Here is a 19,469-nt window from a genome sequence, read left to right as displayed (position 1 = left end):
TTTTTTCCCAAATCTAATAGTCTGCTTTCCCTATCATTAGGTAAGGAATAACTAACTGGTCCCTTAGGTGCACCTTTTGGGATTCAGTAGAGACTACTGAGGGGTCAGCCTTGGGATTTTTGTAAAGGTGCTTGTCAGAGTCAAGCACTCTGTAAACCTGCCCAGCTTCCTAGCAGCAGGTGGTAAAGAATCAGGATGTAAAGCAATGTCTTTAAAGACATCAGCACTATATGTACAGGAGGGATAGCCAGTGGCCTGGGAAAAAGGCAAACTCAGCAGTTCCTTATAATGGGTCTGAGCTTGTAAGAACTCATTAGTATCCCAGTCGAAAGCCTCCTTCATTCTGTGAAAGGTATCCCTGAAAGAGAGGTCCTCGGGGGGTGGGGGAGGCAGAAGACAGAGTGCCATCAGAGTCTGAATCTGGACAATTTGTGATGGAAGAATAGGACAGCACAATCTTCTGAGCTTGAACAATCTGAATCTTCCTGAAAGGCCATCTCCCTGGTTTCTTCTAGATAGGGAGGCTTCAGAAACAGAAGTGTGAGAGGGCTCCCTCGACTTCATGAAGGCCATGGATTGCAGTATTTTTTTAAGAGGTCTTGGGCTTCAGCCTGATTTGAAGTAGATGAGGGCAGAGGCAAAGGAAAAGAAGTGGTTCACTTTGGTTTAGGTGTCCACTTAGAAGGGATGACCTGAGGTTGCGGTGATCTGACTGCAACTTTGGTGAAGGTTTCAGTAGCTGAGGTAGACAGGGTGTCTCCCTCGAGACCCACAACCCAAATGTCAGAAGTTGAGGCCTGTTGAGCGACCTCAGACATAGCCAACATCTGTGCCGTGGTAATGTGGTAACAGTGGTCGGTAAGCTGGAAACCATGGCGGCCTGCTGAGGGCTTATGCCAGAGGGTTTGGGAATAAGAGTCACTGGGCCAGATGACTGCAAATGTGCCTCTAATGGTTGTCAGTCAATTTAGGAACTAGAGACAGAGCTTTATAGGGAATGTCAGTGTCGTTGATTTTATTTGTTTTTCTGTTTCTTTGGAATGACCTAACAGAAGCTGGTGTTTGCAAAGACCCAGTGGTAGATGTGGGTTGTGAAGCCACTGGGGGAATCGAAACTGAGGACTCCATATGGGCAGCTAATACCTTGGTCCAACATTTGAGGGGGTTTTGCTCAGAATTTAGCATAGTCATGACACTTAGAGATATTCTGCTGAAGCTCCAAGCAGAACAGACAAAAATCTTTATGCAGGATTTGTTTCCCACACTTAGCAACTATTGACCTTTTTAAACATTAAATTAATAGAGGAAAATCCACAATGGGGTACATATCTGACTGAAAGAAGGAGACACTCTGAAAAAATGAACCAACCAATGTACTGTGAGCATTCTGAACATACGTGAAGGGCATTGTACTGCATGGCTAGAAAGAACTGAAGATGGTACCAACACACATCCATCTTGTACCCTGATGTCTAGATGTTGGTCTTCAGTCATCCGTCAGCTAGGAATGATGCAAAGACTTTGAAAATTGGGCTGGTTGTGGGCTTTTGCATGGCAGAAAGACCCAAGAATCAGTACTGTAACATTGACTGTGCTCCACCAATCACAGTATCCTGTCCCCAGTACACAAACACCTACAACGTGAATAAAAATTCTGTCAGAAAATATATTTTAACATAAAATGTTCACATAACTATTTACACATACACTCCCTTAGAAATGCTATGACAGTCCAAAATTCCCAGCTAAACCATAGATTTTAGTCAGAAAAACACAAAAGTTCCTCAGAGTAAAATTAGAGGAAGATTTTATCCAACAGGGGACTAAACCTTCTCAATGAATGATCGCTAGCAAAAATGACAGCTCTACTGGGTCTGCCTAAAGGAGCCATCTTCTGTGACAAAAAAAAAAAATTATCTGAAGCTTTTTGCACCATCTTTATATGGAGCTCTGCTCAAGCTCCTGACACTTGTAGCTCATACAAGGCACCCTTTATCTTTGTAAGCTGGCTGGCCACAGGGGGTGGGACCCATATAGCTTAGGCTATTACAGCAATGATTTATGCATTCAACATCATCCCTAACTCCTCTCTGCAGCAGCAAAGTCTAAACAAACCATGACAATAATTGTAAGAAATGCTAGAAGAGCAGAGCAAAAATAAACTTTTAGAGCACAACATTTTCCTACACAGCAACAAAATAGTGAAGGAACAGGAGGGCAACAGCTGAAACGAGATAGGTTAAAACGCTAATATTAATACTACTAGTACTACAATAAAGGAATATACTGAGGACAGAAGAACAATGACTAAATAGAATATTAAACAAATATCAATAAAATGATACTGAAATAATTGAAAATCAAGTGGTAGCTTGAGCCACTTTCATTGGTAGCTTGAGCCACTTTCATTAACTGATGTGACTATATGCAAGGCAAAATAGATCTTGAGGGGCACTGATGGACATGGGAGTAGGAGTAAGGGGGTTGGGCCAAGTGGCCTTGGAAATGTTTCACTGCCCATATGACTAACTCCTGCTGGTCTTACTCCTCTTGGTAAAGAAGATGGAAATCTAATCTCAGACTTGCTAGATCTGGGGGACTCCAGGCAAAACAATCAGCCATACTGGGTCTGGGTTGCCGAACAAAACTTCCAAACCTGCATTAATGGCAACTTCATAGTCAGCATACCTATACTCAGTCCATCAGAAAGTGAGGCACTCAATGTCAGAGCCACTAGAATGCTCAGTAGATGCACTTTCTGGTGACTTTTGCAGAGGGTATCATTTTCCACAAAAGAAAGATCAGAAAAAAATTGAAAAAGATAAGCAGCAGCAAATAATTTTTCTAAGACTGTTGAACAACTAGGCATATATCAGCCACCAAGAGGAAACTAACCAGTGCTGTACAGTTTGAGGGAAACAAAACACATACTGGAAAGGAGAGTATGAAAGTTGCTTCCTTTTATAGCCAGAATATATCCTTTAATGGCTAAAGCTTGAGACTGCAAACACAAGCTCTAGGACATCCCAGTTCTGCAGAGTCTTGTAAAAACAGGTTCTGCCTCTGGCATATAATCCAATAGATGTATTTAAATCCTGTATCAATGATCATTATGTTATGCAACTTCAGTGACACAAATTATAAAATTATGGGAATGTACAGTCTGTATTACAGGCACCACTCTACTGACAGGCACATTATCATCCAGGTGCTATGTTTAGTTTGTCTTACATTATTTCAGTGTCCTTTACAGTCACTTGGAACATTTCCTTCATGTCTAAAAGGAGGCATACCTTTGCCCCTCTTCCTGACAGCCCAAAATCAAGTTTGGCACTCTGGGTGTGAATTAGATGGTATAAAAACAGAAACTGAATAGTTGCTAAAAAGTGGAATCTAATTTGCAATCCTTTCCCTGAAGTGCAGTACTACTTTTTTATACTGTTAGGACTCTCACTGCCCCAGGACTGTGAAATAAAACACATTAAAGGTTCTAGGTTTAACCTACAGATTTCCACTAATTGTAACAACACAGCTATAGCACTATGCCTATCATACTACTGTGTATGGTAAGTTATGCTGTTCACAACCAGATGTTGCTATAGAGTGCTAGTACATGCTACATAACTACACACACAATTACTGTGGCCTTTATGACAGACACATGAGGCATTTGCTGTTCACAACCAGATGTTGCTATTGTAATCTACTTACTATAGAGTGCTAGTACATGCTACATAACTACACACACAATTACTGTGGCCTTTATGACAGACACATGAGGCATTATGAAGGAACCAGCATAGACATGAAATGTAAAAGTCAATGGAAATGCATGCACATCCTTTTTAAAAGAAAAGGAAAAAGTCCACCTACTTCTCTTGCATCATCTGCCATGATCTTAAACTTTCGTGGATACCTGCTTCGGGCAAACTTACAGCCATTGAAATACATGCTCCAGGAGCAGCCAAATGAAAATGAGGCTCCACAGGTCTCAGCATCAAGGCCCTGACATGCACAGGTACGACTAAAAGGAAAGGAGAAAACTGGGATGACAAACAGTTTAATGTACCAAATTAAAGTCTCCATAATCAATGAATTAAAAACTAAAGATCAGTGTTTTACAAATCAGAATATCTCATTTAACCATAACACAATTTTGACTTAAACCTCTGTTTTTACACCAGGTAAATAGTCAATTGTGGGCTTGTATTTACTTATTCTTTTGATAACAAGGAAAATGAACTGGCAAATAATGGGGTGAGTTCTCCCTTCTCTGTTGATATCTGTACTATTACTGAAACATTACTTAAAGAGCCCAAAATCACCAATTCCAGGGTCTACCTCCTTTTGTTGTTGCAGGTCTGATGGGATAGGTGGCAGTTCCGCAATATTTATAAAAGAAAACTATAATATTTCAGGGTATTGAATGCTGTATGTGATACACACATTCTAAAAAAGCTGCATTTCGAATTGCTTCGGTTTTAAAGCATTGCTGATGCCATTGTTTGATGTAAATAGTATGTAAATAATGATGTTACTTTAAGAGCAGTCAGGCAATGCTATGTATTAGACAGGACAGGAATTCCTATGTTCTGGACTAATGGGTCATTGTGAGATTGAATATACGATTTATTCTTGTGTAAAAGACGGGCTTTTCTAGCTATGCCAGACTCACTAGAAATCCATTAGTGTCTCGAAGGAGAGGCTTATTGTCCTGTCATTGTGCCTCAGTTACAGGTGGATTGCCATGACTGGAGAGGAATTGTAGACTCACAGAAAATACAAAACAATTGGGCCTCATTGTAATTTAAGTCTTGCCAGTACCCACCCTTAGACCTTACCTCCCTTTGCAAGGGACAATGGGCCAGTCATACCAGGGATGTATTTGTGGATATCTACCCAGATGTCTTAAACTCCTTTTTGAAGGAAGAAGGTATGTCACACTACTTAATTTGCTGTGGAAATTTGTTCCAGAGAAGGGGCAAGCATTGTGTGACAAATCTTTCTCTCCATCATGTTTTGTTTATTTGCTGAAGCAAGTATAGATCCCTGCTTCTAGTGTCAGTGGGACTGTTTGACTTGAGAATATATACAAAGTCATGGAATACTGCTTCCCTAATCTCCTGAAAGACAAGGCAAAGATCACTCCTAATGTGTCTACAGCACCCTGAATAAAGTGATAGTACTTCCAATTTCTTCTGGTAGCTCTTCTCTTTTAAGCCTTTAATCTTTTAAGCTGGGAGGCTTTGGGGTCTTTCCAGTTGCTTGATATGCCTAGTAACATGTGGTGCACAAAAGGGAAAGTATATTTCATAATAGGTCTGATCAATGTGGAATTTAGATGGGTAAGAATTTCCTTGGATCTTGACGAAATACCCTTTGTAGTCACTTTTCCAGATTAAAAGATTTCCTAAACACTGTTGCAATGTGATGGTTAAAGGTAAGATAATTATCTACTCATGTTCCAAGGTTTCTCAACACACTTTAATTTTGAAGTGGGTGCTGTCTATGATATGAGATAGATGAAGGAACTGCTTACCAAATGTTACAGTAGTGCACTTTTTGTCATTTAGTTTTAACCTGGTTTTTGAGCAGCAGTTGTTGACATGTGTGAGCTCCAGCTGGAGCATCAGAGTGTCATGAGGACTTGAGGATGACACCAAGTTTATGTGTTTTGCAAACTTGGTTGGCCAGAGATCCCCATTTGTAATTTGGAGATATGCAAATCAGATGCTGAATATTACAGGTCCCAGCACAGATCCCCGAGAAACACTGCTGGTCACCTTCGTGTTTACTGAGGATATACCCGACACCCTCACTACATGGATTCTATATCTCAACCAACTTGCTATTCACGTAATTATGTAGAGGTCAATTTAAGGTCTACACTTAACAAAGCCAAACTCCTAGGGGTCAAGGCTTATAAAATTTTTGATATAATAGTTCATTAAAGCTAGTAAGGCCAGGTATGATATATTCCACGGCATTGCAGATGAGACTAGTCAGGCTAATGGGGCTGTAGTTTCCAGGGTCTGTAATAGGTCCTCCCTTTTAAAATGGTGTAAAAACAGTTGCTTGCCAAACTTCAGGGAGAAAACAAGTGGCTAGGATAAGGCGAAATAGCTGTAGGAGTATGTCCAACAGGGTACATTTTGTACTGCTTATGAGGTAACTGGGTATATTAGCAGAAAATTGGGAATAGAGACCGGATAAGCAATTCATAAAGAAACAACAGGATACATGTTTGGCTCCCAAATATGCAGTAAAATCTACAAGATTTAGGTATTTTTATATTCCAAGCAGACTCCAAATAATTTTTCTTCTGGCAGACTGCAAATGTTGGAGGTGTGATGGGGAAGAAAGAGATAATTGGGAACATACTTTTGGGAGTATAATGACTTGGCAGGCTTTAAAAAATCCCTGCAAACTACTCTGTCAAAAATACTGGTTGAGCAAATTGGTATAACTAAGGAAATAATTTTTTGAGCTGTGATAATTGCCTAGACATAGTAAGGACTTGCTGAGTTTAATTCTGGTGGCTGCCAAAAAAGCAGTTACTAGAAAAAGGAAATTAAAGTCTAAACCAAACATACTAGAAGTAGTGAGTATAGTAAAAGAGATGAAGAACTGGAAGTGGGACGTTTAGAAAAGGGTAGGAGCAAATTACATAGAAAAAATAGAATTGTGGGAACAATACATGCTGAATATTATTTTGGAGGAGGAAGGAGGTTTAAGGGAAGGCAGGAACTGAATGGGCTATATAATGTTTGACTGACAATGACTGTACAGAAGATTATACGTGATGTATAATGTTTGCAAGTGAAAATACACCAATACAGTTTGTTTTCATTTATATAAATGTATGATTGCCAGTCATAGATGACAAGTCAATAAAGATGTTTTTTGTTTAAAAAAAATACACAGGCTCTCTAACGCTTCCATTCTTGGCAGGTGGAGACATTCCTGATATTGCCTTATCTTGAGGCCCTCCTGCATTGGGAGCATATGCATCTGTACATTATTATGGAAGTTTGGTTTAAAAGTACAGAAAGCACTTCTTCCACACTAGGGTTTTGCAACTAGCACATGTTTCGGCCTGATGGTAACAGTGGTAGAATATCTATATTTGTTAAAGACCACATCAGTTCTAGGCATACCCCTAGAGACCAGGAAAGCTGAACTGACTGAGATCCAAGTCACACTAAGTAGAATCAACCGTCAAATCATAACATGTTACAGGTCACTCTCTGTGCCTCCAGAAAACCATGTCAGGTTCTTAAACACACTGGATGAACTTCAAATTAACAGGCATTTCATTTGCTATGGAGACATTAACTACCCAACGATAAATTGCAATACCTATAACTTAACTGTAGGTTACATCTAAAAATTCCATGATTTCATAAACAGAATCTCCTTGAAGCAAATTGTCAAGGAACCCACTAGAAGATAAAATATTCTTGGCCCGATCATTAAAAACATGACACTGACATCAACTATCCTCCTGGTAGTCGCTTTGCCACTTAAATTTGATCATAAATTGGTAAAGGTTTCCTTCAAAATCTCCAGATGCATATTTGGGAGCCATACATATATCCTCCTTTTCTTTGTGAATTGCTTATTCAGTCTCACTTCTAATTTTTTTTTAACCTCCTCTGATTGATTCTTATAGTTATCATGCAATATTTTATATGCCCTACTAATTATCCTTTTTTAACAGCAGCTTATGTTCTAGATTCAACTAAAAACTCTACCAGTGCTGGTCTTTCACTTAGGATCCCCCTAGTCCTTTCTATTTGCCTATACTCTAATATCAATCCTTGATAGGGAAGGCAATCTCTAGCCGGGAGTCCAAATGTATTCTTGACCCCTTCCCATTCTCAGAGCCTGTGTAATTATGAGCCTGGAGTGGGATGCTCTGCTGTTAACCAGGTTCATTTAGAGCTTGCAACAAATTAATTTTAGCTGGGCCAGAAGTTGTATTTGTATCTGAAATTTACATAAACAGCGGAGAAATCTGCTCATTGACATTTTTTGCTGCTGAGATTACATTTTCTTTTAAAATCACCTGCATCCTCTGATAAATCAAAATGTGAGCTGAATAAAAAAGTATATTCAGTTACTTCTGCATCTAGTGCTAGCAGAATCCCACACTTGGTGGAGAATGAGGACAGAAGCAATGGCATTATGTGTCATCTGGCTGTATCCTTACTTCACACTGCAACAAAATGCTTTGCTATTTTTGCCAATAACCTGCAAATAAGTAAGTGTGTTAATAACCTATGATGAAGAGAAGTTGATTGTTTTCCACTGCTTGTAAATGTGACTATTCTCACTGCAGTGCAACTAAAGAGACTTGAAAAAAAACATGAAGTTTCTTTGAGCTGTTTTTCCCTGACTTAAGAAATTAAGTCTGTGCACTGTATAAAACTTCAAGCTAGTCAATGAAACTACAGTTGTGTAAGTTCCACTTACCTGTAAAACTAGATGTTCATAGAACACACTGTCTTACTAGCATATGGGTAGTAGTGTCCTGTTACACTTCCTCTGGCAGTCTACCAATGCTCAGAGTGCCTCCTGCTACATGTGAGTGAGAAGGATCAATCAACTGGCAGGGCCAGGACAGCCCTTTACACTAACAGATACAATGGTTTCAGTTTGCTAGGGTACAACAAGAAGAGCAGATGAGAACACAAGCTTTGCAAACACCTACTGTTCCATACCAAATGCCACATGCACAGACACACACACACACACACACACACACACACACACACACACACACACACACACGCAGCAAAAAAGGTTGCCAAAAAAAAAAACACAGCACCAACTTCAACAACTCACTATATACACCAAACAAAAGGGGGGGTGGTGGGAGGGTACTGCCAGTAAGGCGGTGTGTTTTATGAATATCTACTGTTACTGGTAAGTGGAAATTATGCAACTGTTCTATGTTCAACAAGCATACTGCCTTACTAGCATATGGGTAGATTCCCAAAGCTTGCCCCACCTGGAAGAAGGAAGGATAAGAGATATAGGAACCTCTGGAGAAAGTACAGTTGTGTACACTTACCATAAATGTAGATGTTTGAGTGTATTCACTGTTGCAGTCATTACACTTGGGTTATCTGCTTGCAGGTAGCCCTCAGTCGGCCTGATTAACAAAGTCTTGGGTCCTGCGTCGGTTGCTGTCCCTTCTTCCATGACGTCAGGCCATCAGGGGTATAAAACATGCAGCCGACGCCATTACATCAGTTTTTCTTGCCCCAGATGTCAAGTGCCCCCTAATGGGAAGCAATTAAATATAAAAGTACAATGATATACCTCCAACAAAAAAGCAAATACACCAAAAAGGCTTTTAAGCATAGTAAAGGAAAGTAGAGGTATAGCCAAAAAGAAGTCAGGGGGCTGGAGGGAGGGTAGCCAGGACTGCAATACACTCAGACATCTACATTTATGGTAAGTGTACACAACTGTACTATGTTCTTCGTGTTTCACTGTTGCAGTCATTACATTTGGGTAGATTCCCAAAGCTATGGTTGGGAGGAAGAATTTAGATAGCATTAGGACCAGCTATAAGGCCCTGCAAGACTGCAGTGGCAAAGCCAGCTCTGGATTTAGAGAAAATTGGCAAATGATAATGTTTGGTGAAAGTATGTACAGAACTCCAGGTAGCAGCTTCTAGGATGTCCCTGGTAGGGACACCTCTGAGAAAGGCTGTAGAGGTAGATGCAGACCTGGTGGAGTGAGGTCTGATCCCCTGGGGGATAGGTTTTCCATGGTGCTTAGAGCAGAAATAAATGCAATGGCCTAGCCATTTAGAAATGGTTTGCTTTGAAATAGCCTTCCCCTCTGCCCCTGCAGCAAATTCCACCAGCAGTTGTTCAGATTTCCTTTTAGGTTTAGTCCTGTCCAAGCAGAATCTAAGTTGTCTGTGCACATCTAAGGAATGCGGAATCCGTTCCCCTTTGTTCTGCGGATTGGGAAAGAAGGTTGGCAAATGAATGGACTGATTAAGAGCCACACTGGATACCACCTTGGGCATGAAGGATGGATTGGTTCTGAGGGACACCCTGTCCGCATGAAAGATGATGAAAGGCTCCACCGCCATAAGGGCCTGTAATTCAGATACCCTTCTAGCTGAAGTGATTGGTAAAAGGAAAGCCGTTTTCCAAGAAAGAGATTTTAAGTCTGCAGTAGCAGCTGGCTCGAAAGGAGGTAGCGTGAGTTTCTCCAAAACAAAGCTAAGGTCCCAGGCTGGGGTTGGAGCTCTCCTGGGTGGTCTCAAATGTTTGGCCCCTTTGAGGAACTGCTTGAGCAGTGGATGAGAGAAGAGGGGAGGTTCTGTGTTATAATGAGCTGAAATGGCTGAGGTGTGGATTTTAATGGAGGAAAAAGACAGGCCCTTGTGAAGCATCTCAGTTAAGTATTGTAAAATCTGAGGTAAATTGGGTGCTGCTGTGCTCATCCCTTGAGATTGGTTCCAGATCTTTTCCATTTTTCAGCATAAGATTTTCTAGTACTTGGCCTCCTTGCCTCTAAAAATGATATCCATCACAGGTTTACTGAGGGGTGGTAAAGGAGAGATTATGTAATTAGTCAGGCTGCAATGTTCAGTGTCAGAAGTTGAGGGTGCAGAATCTGCTTCTCCTGCTGAGACAACAGGGAAGGAGTCTGAGGAAGGTGCCATGGGGATAACCATGACACACTGTGCAGGTGGGGATACCAGTGTTGGCACGGCCAGTCTGGAGCAATGAAAATCATCCTTGGTTTGCCCTGTTTGATTTTTAGTAGTACTTTGGAGAGCAGAAGCAGAGGGGGGGAAGGCATAGACTGATAGGTTTTTCCAGCTGAAGGACAGAGCATCCACTTTCCAGGCTTGTTTGTGGGGAGTCCTTGTGCAAAATTTCTCCAATTGATAGTTTTGGGGAGAGGCAAACTGGTCTATATCTGGGCTCCCCTACTTGCTTGTCAACATGTTGAAAATTCTTGGTTCCAGTTTCCACTCGTGTGGGTCCATGAGTTTCTGCTTAGTCCATCTGCCGGTGTATTTAATTTTCCTGGCAGGAATTGAGCTTGTAGGTGCACTTGGTAGCACATGACTGTGTTCCACAATGCCATGGCTAGTCTGCAGAGGGGGTAAGAATGTGTACCCCCCCCCCCGCTTGTTTATGCACCACATAACAGTGGTGCTGTCTGTCTTTACCATTAGTTGTCCTGGAAGAATGTGGTCCTTGAAGGCTGTTAGAGCATTTTGCACAGCTAACATTTATTTTTGATTAATATGCAGGTGCATTTGACTTGTGTTCCATTTGCCCTGAATGCACTTCCCTGCTAGGTGAGCCCCCCATGCATAGTCTGATGCGTGTGTTGTTAGGGTTTGGGCGGCAGGGGGTGGTGTGAAAAGTAGTCCCTTGTTTTGGTGGCAGGCCTCTGCCAACCAAAGGAACTCTAGGCATAGGCAAGGTATGATAGGAATCATTGCTTCTAGATTCTGAGAATGTTGACACCATAGGCTTTTTAGATACCACTGTAGTTTCCTCATATGCAGTCTTGCATATGGAATTAGAAGAATGCAGGAGACCATGAACCCCAAGGCTTGCAGTATTTGTCTTGCAGATAGTAGGGTTTTTGTGGCCACTTGTTTGAAGTAGGTTGTAGGTTGTCAAATTAATTTGTGTCTCTGGCGTGAGGTAAGCCATCTGGGAAGTTGTATTCAAGCTTGCTCCCAGGAATATAATTTGTGACAGGGTACCAGATGTGATTTCTTTTCGTTTATGGTGTACCCCTGACAAGTTAGAACCTTTTGTACAAAGTCTAGATGATTCAAAAGTATATCCTAGCTTTCTGCCTAAATTAGACAATTGTCCAGGTATGGGTATATTTGAATATTTCTTTGTCTGCAAAATGCAATAACTGGAGCTAGGCACTTTGTGAATACCCTGGGCACAGTAGATAAGACAAAGGGCAATGCAGAGAACTGATAGTATGTGTAGCCTGCTTTGAAGCGTAGGTATCTTCTGCAAGATTACCTGATTGGGATGTGCAGGCTTCTTTTAAATCTAGTGTTGCCAACCATGCATCTTTGCCTAGCATAGGAAGTAATTGGTGAAGAGTCAGCATCTTGAATTTTGGAATCTCCAAAAAGGTGTTTAGAGTCGACAGGTCCAAGATAGGACACCATGAATTGTCTTTTCTGGGTACCAGGAAAAGTCTTGAGTAGAAACTTTGTCCCTTTTCCTCTTCTGGTACCAGTTGAATAGCCCCCATGTTTAAGAGAGAAAGTACTTGTTTTTGGGCTTCTGCCCACTGATTTGGGGGGAGGTCCGGCCACCCGCTTGGTGTTGGCAACGTGTGGAAGTGAAATCTGTATCCCTGGGACACTATATTTAAAACCCATTTGTCCTGGGTAATGAGTTCCCAATTCTTTGCATGAAGAACAATCTTTTCCCCCCAAATGGGTAATCAGTTGATAAATGCTTGGAAATTTTAAAAGGAAGTCATTGAGACAGTCTACCATAGGGGGAGTCTTATTATTTCCAGATTTGGAAGTGGAGGCCCCCCACTGCTTAGTTCTGTGTGTCCTCTGGGACTGAAACCTGGGGTTTTTGCTGTGTCTGGGTTTGGCTTGAGAAGACCTGGAAGGGGCTGGAAAGGACCAATTCTTAGAGGGCCAGTACCTACTAAATCTAGGAGGCTGAACTTGTAAGAAATCTTTAACAGTTTGCATAGATTTAGCTTCATCTCCCATCTTTTTAAGAACTTCCTCAGCCTTGTTGCCAAACAGGCGGTCCTAATTTGAGGGAGCATCCAACAATTTAGCTTTAACATGATCAGGCAAAGATTGCTCCTTAAGCCAAGCATGCCTTCTGAGCACTAGACCCAGTAACAGCAGCCCTGCAAGAGGCCTCTAATGAATCAAAACCACATTTCAAAGTATGTTTTCCAACTTGTTCAGCAGAATGCATTAAATCCTGTAATTCTTTATTTTCCACACAGTTAGGAATCAACATCATTTTCTGTTTAAGCAGTCCAATAACATGTTTCTGATACTTTAACATATGAAACTAGCAGTTTAAAACCCTCATGGCCAAGGCTGCAGAAGTGTAAACCTTCTTACCCTATCTATGTAGCGCCCTGCAGTCTCTATCAGAAGGGGTAGGATTTTTAGCAGTAGAAGCCTTAATGCCCTTGGGCCCCTGTGAAATAGTCTCTGGATCTGCAATAGGATTTTTAAAAAGAAACTTGTGTGACTCAGGCACCCTGTAGTATCTGTCAGGTTTTCTGGGAGCATGAGGCAGGGAATCAGGGGCCAAACTAGATTCTGAAAAAGCATCGTCAACAATGTCTAGTACAGGACGAATAGCTACAGGCCTATGCTGAGGTAGGAGAAGGAAATCCCTAAGCCTCTTTTTTGAATCAGAAAAATCTTGGCTTTCCCAGTGGAAATGCTCCCTTAGAGTGTGTAAGGTTTCCCCAAAAGAAAAATCATCAGGAGGGGAAGCAGAGGGAATGGAGTCCTCTGCATCAGAATCGTCATAAGTAGATAACGGCAAATCCAGATCATCAGAAGAATCAGAAAAAACAGAATCCTGGTCAGAAGATTCATAATCAACTTCAGTCCTAGGCCTCTTAGAAGGGGGGGGGGGGGTTGCTACTCCTCTTAGAAGGGGGGGGGGGGTCGCTACTCCTGATTAGAGTTATTAGATCTTCAGCCATTCTTATTATTAGTTTTTTGAGCATAGAGGCCTGAGCATGTGGCCTGGGCGTCAGTAATTTTGGCATGGTTCGAGATTTAGGCCTAAGTAAAGATGGAGGCGTCTGTTTAATATGCAAGTCCGTAGGCCTGAATACACCCTCAGAAGCAGGTGCCTGCACAACGGCTCTGGACGCATCCAAGGTAGAGACACCCATAGGTTCCATAGTTGAAGCATCTCGCGGCATACCGGGCTCCGAATGGGTCTCAGTAGAGGCCTGCGAATCAAAAGTAGCGGGTATCAGGGGCTGTGAAAGCGCCTCACTGAGTACCGGCGAACTGGCGACTGGCTTAGGAGAAGTGTTGTCGGCAGTTTTGGACTTCGGCGGCCTGTCTCTGTCTTTATCTTTGCGTTTTTCCGGAATCCTGGTAGTCGGCTAACCGACGACAATTCTCGATAATTAAACCAAGAACCGAAATATTTAGAGGCGAAAATATACCGACGACGGATAGTGCGCTGATTAAATAAGGCACAAAACTGTCGGCAAGGTACGTCGTGGTCAGGGCCTAGGCAAGGAATACAGTACGAATGAAAATCTTTATGAGGTATTTGCTTTCCACAAGTAATGCTATTATTAACTTTTACTTACATCGGTAAGGAGCAAGAAAAAATTTCCCCAACGGGGTACTTAGCTTTAGTTGAAGACTTTGGTTTTGAAACTCGAAAATTAGAAGTTATGTACATACCATAACGTTCCATGTTAGTTGTCTTCTCTCGCCTTCTTTCTTGCTGGATGGGTTCGGAGCCGATCCTCGGCTCCGACTCAGCACTTGCTAAGCTCGAGAACTCATTTTACCAGCTCGAGGCAACCCTATATCCCATGATGCAAGGCGTGACTACCTCAGATCTCGTTTGGTAGCTAGAAGAAAACCCTGCCAAAAAATACTTCTTCCCAAGGAAGAAGATACTAAATGTAGGAGAAACTAGGCCAATGGCCACTAACAGTAATGACTCTTCCTACTGTGAACTCTTGGAAAGAGTGACAACACCCCCAACAAAAGGAAGTAACAACCTCAAGATCAGTCCAGGCCAGGGGGAAGGAGGGAGGGATGCAAGAAAGAAGGCGAGAGAAGACAACTAACATGGAATGTTATGGTATGTACATAACTTCTAAATGTTAAGTTGTCAAACTCGCCTTCATTCTTGCTGGATGGGACCGCGTCCCTAGCACCTCTATCCTGGGTGGCTCAATGGAACAGACTCTTGAGAACTGTGGAACCAAACCTAGCCCTGTCCCTGGAGGCCAAGTCCAATTTGTAATGAGAGACAAAGGTGTGAGGAGTGGCCCAAATGGCTGCTGCACAAATGGTGTCATTAGGTAGCCTATCCTGAAAAGCTGTGGATGTGGATAGGCTCCTGGTAGAATGTGCTTTTGGTTTTGAGGACAGTTGCTTGCCTCTAAGATGATAAACATAAGAAATGATAGAAGACAGCCATCTGGATAAGGTCACTTAAGAGACTGGGAGACCTCTTCTATTCTCTGCATAAGAAAGGAATAGTTGATCAGATTTTCTGAATTGTTTAGTTCTGTCCAAATAATATCTGAGTTGACGATGGACATCTAAGCAATGAAGTTTTTGTTCAGCTTTGTCTGAATAATTAGGGAAAAAACTGGCAAATCAATAGATTGGTTAAGATTCATCTGGGAAGCAACTTTGGGCAAAAAAGATGGATTAGGTCTTAAAGATACACTATCTTTGTGAAAAAACAAGTAAGGGGAACGGACACAAAGGGCCTGAAGTTCAGAAACCCTTCTAGCTGAAGTAACAGCCACCAAGAAAATTGTTTTCCAGGAAAGAAACTTTAAGGAGCATGTAGCAGCCGGTTCGAAGGGGGGTAGAATCAAAGATGCCAGCATTAAGTTCAAATCCCACTGCGGAGGGGGATCTCTGATTGGAGGCTTCAGGAGAAATATACCTCTGAGAAAGGCTTTGCAAAGTTTGTGGGACATTATGTTTTGATCTGCTAAACCAACATGAAAATTAGAGACTGCTGCCAATTGGACTTTAACTGTAGAAGCAGAAGACCCTGATTGAAAAATCTCTGCTAAGAAATCCAGAACTGAATGCACTGGAGCAGTAAAGGGATCTAAGTGTTTAGACTTTGCCCAGAAAGAAAAGCGTTTCCACTTACTAGCATAAATCTTTCTGGTGGAGGACTTAAGAGAAGCTACTATGATATCCCTAACGGGGTTAGAGATCATAGGAAGCCTGGTTAAGGAAGGAAGTGGAGCAACCAAGCAGTGAGGTTGAGAGAACGAATGGCCCGGTGCGGTTGACCCAACTGGTGGGTCAGAAGGTCTGGAACTGGGTCCAGATGCCAAGGCTGCACCAGGAGATGACGATGCAGGGACAGAAACCAAATTTGTCGAGGCCAGTAAGGGGCAATGAGGATCAACTTGGCTCTCAATACGGTAGCTTTCTGAATAACTTGTGGTATCAGTGGAAAAGGAGGAAAGGCATACAGAAGTCCCTGGGGCCAATCCTGGGTTAGAGAGTCTCTCGGGGAATGGCCTGGTAGAGGAAAAAGGGTAAAGAAGTCCGGGCATTTGCTGTTTTGGGGTGTAGCAAAAAGGTCGCAGGAAGGGAAGCCCCACTTCTGAAATATCTCGTCCACTACCGATTGCTTGAGAGACCACTCGCGTGGCATGAGAATAGCTCTGCTCAGTCTGTCCGCTAAGAGGTTGGATCTCCCGGGGATATGCGTTGCTATCAGAAACCGATGAGAGGAGATCGCCCATTGCCAAAGTCTGAGAGCTTCTCGACACAGTGGGTAGGACCTGGTGCCACCCTGCTTGTTGATATACCAGACTACAGACATGTTGTCCGTCTGAACTGCAATAGTCCCTAAGGGAAGAAAGTCGTTGAGGGCTTGCAACATTAAAAGCACTGCTCTCATCTCTAGGACATTTATGTGCAGATGGTATTCTATGGGTTGCCAAGTCCCATGGACCATCCTGCCCTGATAATGCCCCCCCCACCCGATCAGAGAGGCATCCATAGTGACTGTGGCAACCGGAACTGGGGGAAGAAACAGTCGGCCCTGATGGAGCAGAGAAGACATCCACCAGGTTAGATGACTCTTGCACGACTGCGTGACAAAAATCTCGTGACTCATGAGGAGTTGCTGGAATGACCATTGAGCGAACAACATCCACTACAGAAGACGCATGTGGAAGCAGGCTAATGGCAGAAGAACAATGGCCGCAGCCATAAGACCCAGAACCTTCAGGTCAAATTTGGCTCTGATCTTCTTGCTGAGTAATATGATCCGAATATACTTCTGAATGTCCAGAATTCTTCGTTCTGTGAGTCTGGCTGACATGCTGACAGTGTCTAATTCTGCGCCTATAAAGGTAATAGATTGGCAAGGCGACAGAGAAGATTTTTCGAAATTTATTGAAATCCCCAATTGCTTGCAGGTTTGCAGAGTGTGGTCTCTGGCCTTGAGAAGTTGATGCCTGGTGGTGGCGGAGAGGAGCCAGTCGTCTAGATACGGAAACACCTGGAATCCTTGACGTCTCAGATGAGCCGTAACCACTGCCATGCATTTGGTAAACACTCTGGGGGCTGTAGTGAGGCCAAAGGGCAGGGCTCTGAATTGAAAATGACTGGACCCCAGCCGAAAGCGGAGAAACCTTCTGGAGTGCCTGTGAATCTTTATATGATAGTACGCATCCTGAAGGTCTATTGAGCACATCCAGTTGTCTTTGCCCAAAAAGGGTAGAATGGACTGAAGTGTGACCATCCGGAACCTTGCCTTCTTGACAAACTTGTTTAGTTTGCTGAGGTCTAAAATTGGTCTCCAATCTCCCGTCCTTTTGGGGACCAAAAAGAATCTTGAGTAGGTGCTGGATCCTACTTGGTCTGCTGGCATTATTTGGATGGCTCTTTTTGCTAGGAGTTTTGATACCTCCTGTTTTGCCAATTCCCTTAGACCGGGTGAGACGTCTGGAAGGGAATGATGAGGAACGGGATACCTCTCGAAAGGGATATTGTAGCCCTCGGATATGATCGACTGTACCCATTTGTCTTGAGAGAGGGAACAGGCTATTGGGTACAGCGACAATCTTCCCCCGACTGCCTCCAAGGGTGGGCAGTCGGGCAACACCTCAGGGATGCTGGAAGGGTTTATCAGGGAGAGTGTCCCTGCTACCCTGATTCTGCGGACCCCCTCTGCCCCTAGGGCGGCGCCTATTATTATTACCCCCTCTGCCTCTGGGGGTAAACTGACCACGTGTGTCCGGCGTGACTCCTTGAGATTTACGGAACCACATTTCCCCTCCCTTCTGACCCTTTGGATAGGGTCTTAAAGGGGTGAAGAAATGGACTCCTACGGCAGAAAGGGTCTTGCCGTCTTGCTCACACCTGGTCAATGTATCCTTCACCTGAGGCCTGAACAAAGCCGAACCGTCAAAGGGGGTATTGGTGAAGGACGCCTTAAAAGGGTCTGCAAAATTACAAAGCCGCATCCAGGCCTGACGCCTAAGTGCCACTCCTGTGCCTGCAGCCCTACTCGCCCCATCGGCTGCATAAGAAATGAGCCGCATGGAGGAGTTAGTCAAAGAATTGAGGATTCCTAGCTGTGAGGCAATCTTTTCCTGAGCCCCAGTGGCCGAAGGATCCTGAACAACTTCACCTAGTTCCTTGAGAATGTCTCTCTGAAGTCTGGTAAAGTGACAAAGGTAGTTCAGCAAACGCATAGCAAAGGTCGCTGAAGAAAACATCCGCTTGCCGTACCTATCCATGGTCCTAGAATCCTTATTAGGAGGATGGACAGGTACCGAAGGATCAGCAAGTTCCTTCTTGGTGACCGCCGCTACCACCATAGCATCAACAGGAATGCCCTTAGAAAGAAACTGTTTGTCTGCAGGGGCTGTAATGAATTTGGAGGGCCTCCTAGGAACTGGTTCCACAGAATCCGGGGCTGCCCACGCCTTACGAGCCACTACTTGCATGAGTGGGTCGAAAGGCGGAGACACCCAGGAGGTGGAGGGTCGAGATCCGAAAGCCTCCAGGTATACCGACTCATCCTCGGAGGGGTTAATGGAAGGCCAGTTCCCCCTCTGCTTAAGGAGTTCCAGGATGTCTGAAAAGGAGACATCCTCAGAGGGGGACCGTGGGGAACCCTCCGACTCATCCAAGTCGGTATCTGATGAAGTAGACTCAGAGGAGTCTGTGTGCTTCCTCTTACACGTCCTCTTACGCGGGGGTTCTGCTGCAGGATCAGGAGAAACCTCGGAAGAGGAAGTTATTCCCAATGGGGAAACCTGGGGCGATGGATCTCTGGGTCCGGGAGCAAGAGACTGGCAAGAGACATCAACAGGCACCGAAGATGGAGGAGCTAAAGGAATAGACCGTTGACCTAGCTCAGGGGCTAGGACACTCCTCATCACCTCGAAGGCTCCTCTCCCAGGGAGGCCAGAAGACTCCCACCCCGAAGAAACAGGAATCCCCGGCCCCACCAAAAGAGAAGGCTCCGAAGCCGATGTCGGTGCCGAGCTCACCAATGCCGAAGCTCCAAGAGGGAGAGCAGGGTCGGGCAAGGGTCCGATGCCACACGCCCCCTCGGAGCCGACAAGGGAGACTCAACGACCGGATCCCTCCAACGAAGGTCTCATGGAGGAGATTGGAGCCGAAGACGTCGGAGCCGAAAGGGGAAGTATCAACTTCGGCACACCCACGGTCACCGTTCCGAGAAGCTCCGGCT

The 19,469-nt window shown here is 43.7% G+C and overlaps 1 protein-coding gene across 1 annotated transcript in view; it reads right to left on the bottom strand.

Annotated features, from left to right (window-relative positions):
- The window catches only part of TET1 (tet methylcytosine dioxygenase 1), a 1,437,723-nt gene that overhangs the window by 584,186 nt on the left and 834,068 nt on the right, over positions 1-19,469 (bottom strand). The window contains exon 5 of the mRNA XM_044055524.1: positions 3,874-4,024. Within this exon, the coding sequence (XP_043911459.1) occupies positions 3,874-4,024 (151 nt within the window). The remainder of the gene's footprint in view (positions 1-3,873; positions 4,025-19,469) is intronic.

Source organism: Protopterus annectens, chromosome 14.part0, assembly GCF_019279795.1.
Source record: "Protopterus annectens isolate FY-2018-M chromosome 14.part0, PAN1.0, whole genome shotgun sequence".
Taxonomy (NCBI): Eukaryota; Metazoa; Chordata; order Ceratodontiformes; family Protopteridae; genus Protopterus; species Protopterus annectens.
The sequence above is the reverse complement of the archived record's forward strand: the minus strand, read 5'-3'. Positions and strand labels throughout refer to the sequence as shown.